This window comes from Pan troglodytes, chromosome 13 (assembly GCF_028858775.2).
Source record: "Pan troglodytes isolate AG18354 chromosome 13, NHGRI_mPanTro3-v2.0_pri, whole genome shotgun sequence".
NCBI lineage: Eukaryota > Metazoa > Chordata > Mammalia > Primates > Hominidae > Pan > Pan troglodytes.
In genome coordinates this window covers 45,298,147-45,310,433 of record NC_072411.2, presented here as the reverse complement: position 1 = coordinate 45,310,433, position 12,287 = coordinate 45,298,147, and the positions used below count along the sequence as shown (strand labels likewise).

At 34.0% G+C, this 12,287-nt stretch overlaps 1 protein-coding gene across 6 annotated transcripts in view; it reads right to left on the bottom strand.

Moving 5' to 3' along the window:
* ARHGAP15 (Rho GTPase activating protein 15) overlaps positions 1 to 12,287 on the bottom strand; it is a 638,999-nt gene that overhangs the window by 509,332 nt on the left and 117,380 nt on the right. For all 6 annotated transcript variants that reach the window (XM_001157299.6, XM_063790436.1, XM_016949756.3 and 3 more), the window contains one exon: positions 8,431 to 8,520. In XM_001157299.6, the coding sequence (XP_001157299.1) occupies positions 8,431 to 8,520 (90 nt within the window). The remainder of the gene's footprint in view (positions 1 to 8,430; positions 8,521 to 12,287) is intronic.

Here is a 12,287-nt window from a genome sequence, read left to right as displayed (position 1 = left end):
AGGAATCCTCATTATTGGTATTTCCGTTTTCAAGGTGCTTCAGCAATTTGTTAATTTTGCCACTGTAATTTTTTTAGTTTACACTTGTTCACCCAGAAAGTGAGACTGTTAGAATTTCTCCCAGTGCCGGAAATGCAATGTTAGGTAAATTGATGAGGCTGAGGTCAAGAATCTAATAGCTCTCTACTAAAAAGAAATGCATCTAAACCCTCCATGTGAACACCTCTCCCTTGGTTAAGCCATCTCATACCCATCAGTGTTATCCGAAAAGAGTTCAAACAGCTTCCTTCCTGATTTCTCCCCAACATCAACCATTTCATTTCATTGTTTCACTTAGGCCACCTCTCAACATCCTGTTTTGTTAAGATAAAAGAGCAGCCTCCTCCCCTCTTCAAATACCAAGAATCCTTAACTGCCCTGCAGTGTTTTACATCCTTTTGAATTATTTTTCTGCTAAATGTTTAGTACTATGTTTAACTCTTACATTGAGAGACTCTATGCATAGATGCCATAAGTGGCCTTTCCAGTTATGCATAAGTATGGGCATTTTCCTTTCATCTTGAACTTATTTTTCTGTTCATTTCAAGCCTTTGTTTATGGATGCTTGCTTTGTTATTTTCTTATATTGCTTTAAACATTGCTCTGAGGTTTCAGCTTTGCTCACCGCTGCCCAGATTTTCCTCCTGCTCAGTGGCTTGTGGCATATAAACACTGAATACATATATATATATATATATATATATATATATATATATATATATATATATATGTATTTTTTCTCTTGCTTTCAGATCCAGCTTCATTACCTTATGTTTCTAAAAACTGAATAGCATCATCTATTTATCAGCCAGTGATCCTATGCTATCCAAAAGCACTCAATTTTATTTCATCCTGTGTCATCCTTATGGACAAGCTGTAAAATGTGATACCATTTACTGGCCCCATCTATTATGTACCAGCTTTAGGGATTAAATTGTTCCTTTTTCTGGAATAGGTCTGTTTGCTATTAAAAATCATACGCAGCATGAAATACACATGGCTGCTCTCTTTAAAAATAAAAAATATTGAAACAGATATGAAAAAGGATCCCTTGGCTTGAATATTGTCTTGCTAGCATCAATATAATATTTTCTATACTTTATAAATGAGATTAAAATAACAAGTAGAAAAACCATACACTTGTTGATTCTACCTTACTCCATAAAATTCCCCAGTGGCAGTGGTTTCTTTTGCCCAGGTTGGAGTGCAACATGTCAAGTCTCAGATTTGATCTCCATGTGGCTCAGTTAGTCTCATTCTGCTTATGGGAAAACAGAGAAAGTGCGTTGCAAGCCACAGGAGCCCATGGATGGCATAGAGACTACCACACTAGCTCTACCAAATCATCAAGAAACAGAATATGTTCCATGAGAGGAAGGGATTCACAATATGATGTCGGTAAATGAAGAACAGCATGGTGCATTTAGCCTGGTGTCAGACTAAAACCCAGAATTTATTCCAACTGCACAACTCATATCTTTGAGCTCACATAGCCAGCTATTCCAGAAGGCAATGTGAAGTGAGCTATCCAGTTGTCTAAGTTCATTAGATGACGTGCATCCATTCTTCTGCTGAAATGTTAGAAACAGAAGAAGCCAAGTTGACTTTTTTCTTTTGTTTTATGTTATTTTGGAATTACAAAATTTTGGTTCCCTTCACTAATTGGGGACCAAAATGTACTAATACTACTATTTTCAATCTTTACTGTCATCCGGTTGCATGCTGCTTTGATAGTTCAAAAAGAATGAATCTAGTAAGGCAGCATTATGCCCTCTAGTAATGAAACAATGAAGGTGTGCAAATGAGCATACATCCTTGATGTCTAAGGCTTTGACTAGTGAGTTTCACGGGATCACCCAGGCAACATAAAGTTCGTGTTGTTTTCCCTAATGATACACTTAGTTTATATATCTTAATTCTAGATGTCTAGAATATATTTTTTAAAAAAGTTTTATTATTTCTTAGAAAATTAAACATGCAAAAAGACAGTGGTACCCAAGTCACATTATCTGAACCAATAGGCATGTTCTTCATTTGCAGAATGTACTTTCCATCCATCTTCTTGTTTCTGTTTCTCCTTTCATCAGTCAAAGCTAACATGCTCTCTTGATCTCATCTAGATTCTTACAATCAATTTTATTTCCTGTCCCCAGATTCTATCATTTGCACTCAATCTTTATATACCCCTGACATTCATATTCTTAAATCAAATCTCTAATTATAAAATTTTATGCCTCCCTCTGTGCAAAATCTGTGTGACCCCATCAACAAAAGTGAAGCTAAACATCATACAAATAATCATATCTCTTTCCCTTCAATCAGAAAAACAGTATTGTACTGATACCTCAGTAGGGGAGTAATAAGTGTCACTATTGTCCCTCTTTCACTTGGGGCATAGTTGCTACACTTGTTTCTATGTTACCTTTTGCAAGTTTCTATTAACAGCTTGGTAGGGCTTTCAAGGTGATATGCTTTTAAGTATTAATTTGAATATGTCATTGATTAATTAATTGGATATTACATTAATGCCACTAAGAATAGCACATTAAAAATAAGATTAAGGATCTATATTCTTAGTCACACAATAAAAAGATTTTCATGTTGTGTATTAAATATCAGTCTATTAAGTTCAGAAGGCAACAGAAAGACCAGAAGTAGAGCAGAAATTCTGAGTTACATTTCACAGATATTTACCTCTCTCAACCCTATTCTTCTAAAATTCATATCTGGAATTTCCCTCAAAACATTGTGAGATGATGTGGTTAGTAAATGAATAATGAAAGTCTGCTGTATTTATATTAAAATCACTTCTTTGTAGTTGCTCTCAAACAAACATACAGGATTGCTTCATTTTAGTATTAACACAGATGAGCAGGTGAGGTGAGGACTGTCATCTCATATTTCCTTGGTGTAACAAAGTTGGAGGAGGATCCTGCTGTGAGTTCTGCATAAAGTTACAACTGACATAGCCCAAATTGGAACACACATCCCCAGACCCATGTGTTCTCTCCACTGCACCTCCTGAATGATGGATGAATATCTAATAGGTAGATGAAATGATTGGGGACAAGTTGTAGAGCAAAAAACAACTGTGTTAGACATGCATGTTTCTCTTACTCTGGTCTATTTTTAATGCCGTGTCTTTTAAGATACTTTAATTCTCTAAAGTGAAACCAGCTTTACTGGAAATCTAATGCATGTATGAATGTGAAGAATCATCCTTTTGCATTTAGTCTAACTACAAGCACTGAAAAATGAAAGAAAATTGGTAAAAGCTCGGATTTATTTTAAACCACCACTTGTAACACAAGGAAATGGATAAAAGCACAATACCAGTAGTTTTCCTTTGGGCTTAAAATTATGTTTTTTAAAGATGTTATTAAATTATCTTCACATTAATAAACTTAAGTAGTACTTAAACATTTTAAGATAAGACATATTCAGATCAGAAAGATCAAATTATGTTTAAATGTAATGCATATCCATGGAGAATATTACATAAAAAAAGTTTAATATACATTATAGTCAGAAGACTCCATCCAAAGTCAGAGAAGTAATATAAATAATAAATCTATTCCGAGGTTTACTTTTAGGGACAGAATCTGTCCCCCGAGATCTATTTTTTAATATATTGAAAAAGAATCTTGAAAAATAATCTCAAATCCAGGAAATGTGACCATGATATTTGTTGAGGTTACAAATTGGTGGTGGCAGGGGGAGGATAACAGACTTTCATCTTCTTTAGTCATTTAATTTTTTCTGCCTTTCAAGCAGCAAACAGGTAATTGACATATTCCTAATCAGCCATGATTTATTAATTGGTAGAAATATCCTACTGAAAGCATGAAATCTATAGAAGAGCCCAATGTATGTTTTTAAAAACTTTATTTTAAAGGAAGCTCAGGAAAACTGAGGCCAGTCACTGTCTGGCTCTAAGAAAAGGTAAATTTTTAGAGTAAAAATGATTTAATTATCTTAAATAAATAATGCTGTCTTATAACCTGTAATGAAAAAGACCCAGGAAACAGTTATCTTCTTCATCTTTACTTCCTATTTTACACCCTGGAAATTTTGGAGTACAGGGCCTATATTGTGGATACAAATTCCTAATTTTTTTTTTAATAGGAGTGAATTTGTTTTGTTTTACTAAAGGAATGCAACTGTACCCTTAGCAGTAACAATTATTCAGCTAAAAAGTGTTCAGTCTTCTGGCTTAATAAGTAGAAGACAGTATGGGATATAGTTTCTATGTATTTTCTTTGGGGAGACAAGACTAATTTGCATGACAGAATATTTACGTAAAGAATATTTAAGTACTAAATTTAATGACACGGAAATAATTATAGTGCTCTGAGACTCTCATATATTTAATAAGGGGGTATCTCCTTGGACATTGGGGAATTTTTTAGAGATACATCAGTTGTCTATTTGATAGCCATGTCACGAACTTCCTTTCCCTAGGCTTTCCAAAATATTTAACTCAGAAAGGTTTGTGTTCAAAGGAAAAGACAAAACCTAACTGAAAAATTTCCTTCAACTTAGAAACAAGATATAAGAGTTTTTTTTTTTTTAAACAAACTTGTTCTAAATTATTTTGCAGCCATTTTCTCAGTTGAGCTTCTTATTGAAAGACTGTAACTGCCTAACATGCCCAGCCAGGAAACAGAAGGTGACAGTAGCCCCGCTTGTGTGAGGGAGGCTGCCTGACAATGCTGCCATCCTTTCACATGGTTTTATTTAGTTATTACAACTATCTCTCTGTAAATGACATTTAGGATTATTTAAGATTATGTTGTAATCCTTTTAATCCTTAGTGCTTTAAATTTCAGGCTAAACACCAAAGAGCAAACTAGCACTTAGCAGGAATGTTTAAAACATGTGGTTTGAACATAAATCTTTTTATTCACTCTATCCCTGATGAAGACCTAGTGTTGCTGTTAACTAAGAAAACTCGTACCCAGCTCATTATAGCTGAGTTGCTAAAGGTTTCTCAAACTACATCAAACTTGTGACAGTCCTTGACAATGAACATAAATGCAGAATTAAACAAAAGTTAGCAGCAATGGACATTTACCACTTTAACTTAGAATTTGTATGATCTTTTATAAATGTGTACTATCTTTCTGTGTTTGTGTGTGGAAGTGCTTACTCTATTTCCTAAGGTCAAGCTATTAGGTGTGTATACACACAGGTAGGGTATATATACATATGTATATTTGCATATATATTTTATGTATATAAGTATATATATTTTATACATGTATATTCATGTATATATTTTAATATAAATTATAACATCTAATATATACTTTATTATAGAATTCTTTTATTATTTATTGTTAAGAAGTACCAATTAGGCCAAAGAGTGTGCTGTTATAAAATATGCAGATATTCTTAAACTTAGCAAGCGAGCATCATTCTGATTTACTGAAAGTTGTTGAATACCAAAACTTAATAATTAATGTTGTCATTGTTATGTTTCCACATAGCAATCAAATAAGATTCAATCCATGTCAACAGTTTGATAGGATTTCAACTAGGAAGGAAAATTTGGATTTCAATACAAAGAGAAAACAACTCAAACATCCAAACAGCATATATGAACAAATGAAATAAATGAAATCTGTCCATTTTTGGTTGTCACAAATGTGTGCTTCTGAGACTTGCAACATCTCTCAGGCACATACAATTTTTTGTTTGTTTTCCTATTCATTTTAAGTTCAACTTCTCTGCAGACATTGTAATTACATGGCATACAATTGCTAATCCATCAAACTTTTTAAAGACAGATTTCAAATTTTAAAATATTTCTAATTTTGCTCTTCTTTGATTTTCCTTGAACCAAAAATCTCAATAGTCATTTGCTATCTGTAATCTATAATTCATAGACTGAGATTGAACACCAAGCCTAATTCAAACTTGGAATTCTAAAGCTATTTCCAATGTAGCACATCAGCTGAAGCTATGATGGTCTTTTTCAGTCAGGAAGAAACACTTCGTTATTCTGCAGGTAATGAAACCATTGCACACATACACTCCAACGTCCAACAATGCCTTAATACCATGTTTTTAAGACATAATCATGTTTATTCTGATCATTTGAGAGTTCGACCAGCTAATGTATCTAATCAAATATTGATCCAAGTCATCTAGATTTAGCTCTCTGGCAAATCCTTCCCGACGCTTTTTTGTTAACAGAACTATAGAAGCTATTTATATTGTTCCTCTCAAAAGGCTTACTCTCATAGTCTGTATCTATGGATATGTATTAGTCAGTTTTACCAAAACTCATGCATTTAGGTGATGAAAAGATTTCAGCACAACAAGGAAACCAAGGGATTCACTCAAAAAGAATGAAACAGAACATGAAACTTGAATCTTTTCTTTTGCTTTGTTATTCACAATATCCTTATGATCACCTCTTGTTTCTCTAAAAGTACAAGACTAAAAAAAAATAAAGCGTCTGTAAGAAGACTGAGGCCCCATGAACTGTTCAATTACATTACAAACAAAACTAGCTGGCAAAATTTTCACCTTCAGAACGCTACCAAAAGTGAGAATAGTTTTTAATATCTTTGGAAGGATCTACATTCAAAAATATAAAAATCAAGTAGAAAATTGCAACAGGAGGTGATTAGTCATATCCTGAAAAGATTGGGATGATACACACTGTCAATATAGGTGGCTGAAATGTCTATCTGTGCATATAATGTTCATAGTTATATAAAAATATACATAATTTTTTCATCAATATTTTCAGCCCTGTATGCATCAAATATAGCTGACTGTCATCCTCATTTGTGAACTAATTTAACTCTTCATAAGATTAACAGAAGAAACTGAAAAAGGCTGGCTTAGCCCATCTCCAAAGAATTGCTATTGTCCAAGAATAATGTCTATGACAAATTTCAACATCTTTTACAATTTTGGTGATTAGGATGCTAAATTCACAGTACATAATAAGGCTCTACCACTGAGCTTTCCCGGTCTACTTCAGAGCTTCTTATGTTGATCATCTAGGTTGTCATAAGGCTAGAATTATAACCTCTAAATTGTTATTTATGGTAGAATAATAAGAGTAAGAAATTGGGGAAAAGGGGAAGTCACAGATCTATAGTTCCTCCCTTTAAAAGAAAGTTTATTTCTCCTTCTTGATTCTGTAAAGCCACATTTTAGTCACTTTCAGCTTTAGAGCATTGATTTCAGGACAAGCGTGTTTGGTTTTCTTCTATCTTTTCTCTCTCCCTTTTATTTCCTTCCTTCCTTTTTAAATTTTATTTTTAATTGACAAATAATAATTGCATATATTCTCTCACTTTCTTGTTTGATAAAAAATCTCTATACCTAAGCAAAATAAAACTAGAACCAGAAAAGTAATTTATTCTAGAATGTGTTAAAATATTTTATGGACCCAAATTATTTGGATATACCTGAATAGCATCTGGAAAATACAAACCGAACTGGAAACCAGCTTCTTCCCCTCAGTGAGAGTGTCGGTAGAAAATGTCACCTACCTATGCTTCCATAGGACCCAATATTAATTTCAGCAAAGCATTTAAGAGTAGAAGAATTGACTTTTATTCAAGGGCCAACATGCTCTCAGAAGACATTTAATTTAAAAAATAATTATTATAATCTATCTCTCTTCTACTAAATTATATAAATTCTAAAATATATCTAATTACTGGTTACTTTGGAAATATAAAATTAAATTTCATATAAAATAGAACAAAAATCAAACTCCAAGATCTCAAATTATTAATTACCAGATAAATCACGCAAATTAGGTGATTTTGGTAACGTGTGAAATTACATTTTCCAATTTTATCTCTCTCAAGGATTTCATCTGGTTCTTGCCATTCAATCAAATATGATTGTAATTATTAATCAACTTTTTTTTTCAAAAAACTAAAGTAAGCAATATGAAAGAATCTATTTTTTATAGCTGTTCAGCCCTCTCCATTCTTGTAAGTTATACTGGTAAATGTAATTAATGACTGGAAGGCAAGAGTGTCAATGAATGTAAATAGCTTATACTTGGTGAGTCTTAGTTTGCGTGCATCTGAAAATTCTAGATCAAATCTACTTAAGTCAAACATCCCATGTTTGAACTCCAGACATCTATCGCATATACTGCAAACTTCAATGACTTTTGTGTGTTTATATTAATCAACGTGCAACATATATTTTGTGTTTAGATAGTAACCAGTCGCCAGAAAAAAAGCAACAAAACCAAAGATTCAACTGGGAAGAGGAGTCACCTTTCATGACCTTCAGACAACGAGTTCATGTACATGAGCACATCACAAGAAGGTAGTCTTATTTTAGTTACCCAAGAGAGCTCAGATTTAGAGAGAATAGGAATAAATTGAATATATGTAACATTCTTACCTGAAAGACATTCTTTCTGCTCGATTTTTCCTTGGCCCATTCAATGTGTGCTCCACACAAATCCACACTTTCTGGTTTGTGCCCAGTTTTCTGTAATCACAAAAATGAAGTAAGAATAACAGGATGCAACACTGTAGATAGATGTCAGAGAAATAGGAGTTTATTGAGTTAGCAGCTATACATATTTATGATATAATGCCTTTTTTGTTTTCCCCAGGGGAAACCTAATTTGTAGGAATTTTCATTTGGGACCTAATTTTTTTCAATGTCTAAAATTAGAGACTTATTTTTAAAATTATTTAATTAACTATAAGCCATAGGAAAAATTAATATCTAGAATACTGATATTTTGAGATGGTATTCTTTAGTAATTTAAGAATAATGAAAGTTTTAAAATCTGCTATTTAGTAATATGGAATATTGCTCTTCAATGTCTAAAGTAACATAAAAGCATGTTAAGTTATATTACTTTTAGACCTAACTGTAAAAGAAAAAATTGATAAATCATAGTGCAATGCAAAAAACTGTTATAGAGATTTAGCTTTGCGACTATAGTAGAGTTGCTTAGAATCTGACTACATCATCTAGAAAATTGAGCAGGTGGATTAATCTCCAATTCCCCTTTCAGGTTTGTGTTTCACATGTTAGCAAATTCAATACATATTTATTAAGTGTCAACTATGCCTTTTAGAAATTCACTTTTCAGACTTTAAGACTATACACACAAATATAATTTCATTTGGTAAATTTAACTTAGACCAAAAGGATTAAAATGTGTGCTTCCTATTACACAATTACAATGTGGGTATTACTTAAAAGATGTTTTTTATTTCAATAATTTACAATAATCAATAGGAATATCACCCACATTTGTCTTTTCATATTTTCACTTGATTCAAGTTAATCATACTTATACAACTTTACATTGGCATACCTCCATACCGCCAATTATTTTTTAAAAAGTTTACCAGTTGAGAATTTCTTTACTATTTTTTCAGGAAGTTTCTCCACAGATAAATTTTCTAGGTTTCTCTATAGATTCCATATTTTTCTCAAGTCATTGTCCATAAAATACTTCAGAATTTTAGTATATGAAGCTTATAATATTTTTAGCCAATGTTTTTAATATTATGAACATTAGGATAAAACACGAAATTATGAAAGAATGGTAAATATGTTTTAAAAACATATTCTGTCCATGTTTGTTGCCTCTTAGCCATTATATCCAATTCTATAAGTTCAACATAAATAGGCTTTTTCAGAAGCCAGAAATTTGTTTTTTTATGGTAAATTATGAGACTTTTTTCTGGCAACTGAATTTTTTTTTGAAACATTGTATAACTTTCCTACAGGATAAACCCAGCCGGCAGGATAGAATTTGATAGCATATCTACCTTTTTTGTTGTTCTTATTTAGTAACCTCAGGAGAAACCCATCAAAATGAGCCATGCTCTTTAAAGAGATTTTGATCAGTGAAAAGTTTTTATTGTTTCACCCACGCTCTGCCACCCAGGTGATCACTATTTTAGATTTCAAAGCATGATAATGATAGTCTAAGTGATTTATGATGTAGAAAAATTAACAACAACATGCTTCTTATAGATTTAATTACATTAGGGGATACTCAGAACCAACGAAAATAATCATTAAGAGTACGTAACAAAATGGCTTATTTTTCCCATACAGTCAAGTCAGGGGGAAAAAAGGTATAATTATTTTAAGAAGCAGTTTTTATGTTCCAGGTACTTACCTACGTACAACAATTATTGATAATTCGTTTAGTGTATAACCTCTGTATCATAGAGAGTTTGTGGGCAATTATACAGAAGTCTAAGGCTAATATGAGGAAGATTCCGTATTTTCCTTGCCTCTGGAGTTCTAGGGCCCAGCACTGTGGCTAACACATGGACACAAAATAAGTGTGCAATAAATATTAACCAAATGATTCTGTGAAATCTTACATTCACAACTGTATGAGGTAGGTATTATCATCACTAAGTTGTAGGTAAGAAAACCTGCCAGAATAGTTAGGTAAATTTCCTCAAGGTTACCCAGCTAGAAAAGGAGAGGCCAGGATTTAGATCCAAGCAGTGTCACTGCAGAGACTGTTCTTAACCATGATGCAGCCCTTAAAAATTGAATAGACACTGTGATCATATGCTAAAAACATGTAAGAATTTGGGAAAAGCTATGGCTTTCTCACTAGACTCCAGAATAGACATATTCATCTTGTTTTTGTCCTTCTCTGTTAAACGTGATCTTGCCGTAGGTCCTTTACACCACCTGTTTACCTGGAATACCTCCCAATCTTCACACGGCTGGCTCCTTCTTATCCTTCAGTTCCCAGTTAAATGTCACCTTGTCAGAGGTCTTCTTTGACTGTCTTTTATATAAAAGAGCTGTACTCCAGTACTCCTGGTTACTCTCCATCCCACTACTTGTTTTAATTTCACTGCAGCCCTCCTCCTAACTGAAATTAACATATATATTTTTATATGCTGACTGTCTGTGTTTCCCCCAGAATTAAGCTCCCTGAGCTAGGGCCTTGTTTGCCTTTTCCTCTACTGTTTTTCCCAATGTATGGAACAGTGCCTGGCACATAGTTGTTGTTCAATGAATATTTGCTGAATTCATGAATGAAGGAAAAATACCAAAATGCAACTAGCTTTTGTGCTTTGGAAGGAAGACTTAAGTGTCTTAAAATTCCCAATTTTACAGCAATTAAGATTTGTATTTTTTTTAAATGGTTAAGCAGTCTTTGTGATTTGGAAAAGTGAGAAACAGTTCAACGGACTCATATTTGGATTAAATGTGAGATTACACAATGTCAGTCAATTAACATTTATTGCACACCTACTATGTGTCAATGTGTTACCCACTGTGCTGGGCTCCCTGAACTCCAGGGATAAGGGAGATACTGACTCTTTCTTGAAAAATCTCACATTAGCTTTAGATTTCTGTATAATTACCTACAAACTCCATATGCTATAGAGCTAAAGGAAACCTGTGGGTAAAACAGTCTAAGCTTTATACAGTTTTCTCATCATCTAGCTTTGTCAATCTCAAAATGTTCTCATCAGCATCTGTTGTGCTGAATCCTTATTAACCCAATAGGGCTGAGGTTCAAGAGGCCAAAGATGAGACCCAGAGCCAGCAAACAAGATATGGGATTTTAAGGATTTACATACCGGGGAAAGAGGCCAGTGGTGTCAGGTTGGACAGGAGAAACACCTCTCGTACAAGAATGCAGCAGCGGGCTCCACAGCCCAGTGGCGGAGGGCTGGGCAGGAAAACCACAACCTCTTGCTACCAGCATGCAGTTTATATAGCATTTTCACTTAACGCTCTCCCCTTAAGGACCTCCACCTGGCAACCTTCTTCCAACCCAAAACTCAGAGCCTCATTCCCCTGTGCAGCCTGTGATCCACGAGACTGGATGAGGGCTCAGGTGTTCCTCACGGACAAGGAACGAATCTCCAGATTAGCTGCTCCTGGATTCCCTAGCTTGAAACACACATTCAGGTGTGTCTGCCATAGAGGGTCATTCCAAAGAGATTGTTAAGCTATTGCTATCAGGTGTGTTTACCCTACAGCCTCCTAAGGCAAATTCCACAGTACCTGGCACGGGTTTATCACAATGTAAACCCTGTCTGTGGCCATCCTCTCCAGGACCTTGCCCGTCTCTTGCACTCCTTACAATCTCACTCCTTCACCTTGTCTCCACTTCAGTGATTTTCATTCTGCTGCTCATCTGACAGATTCCATTTCTGGAGATTTTCTTATCCCCACCCTGTTACGTGTGTTTCTGATGCTATTAAAATCATTGACCTTTGTGCAATCTCCCAGTCTCTGAATTC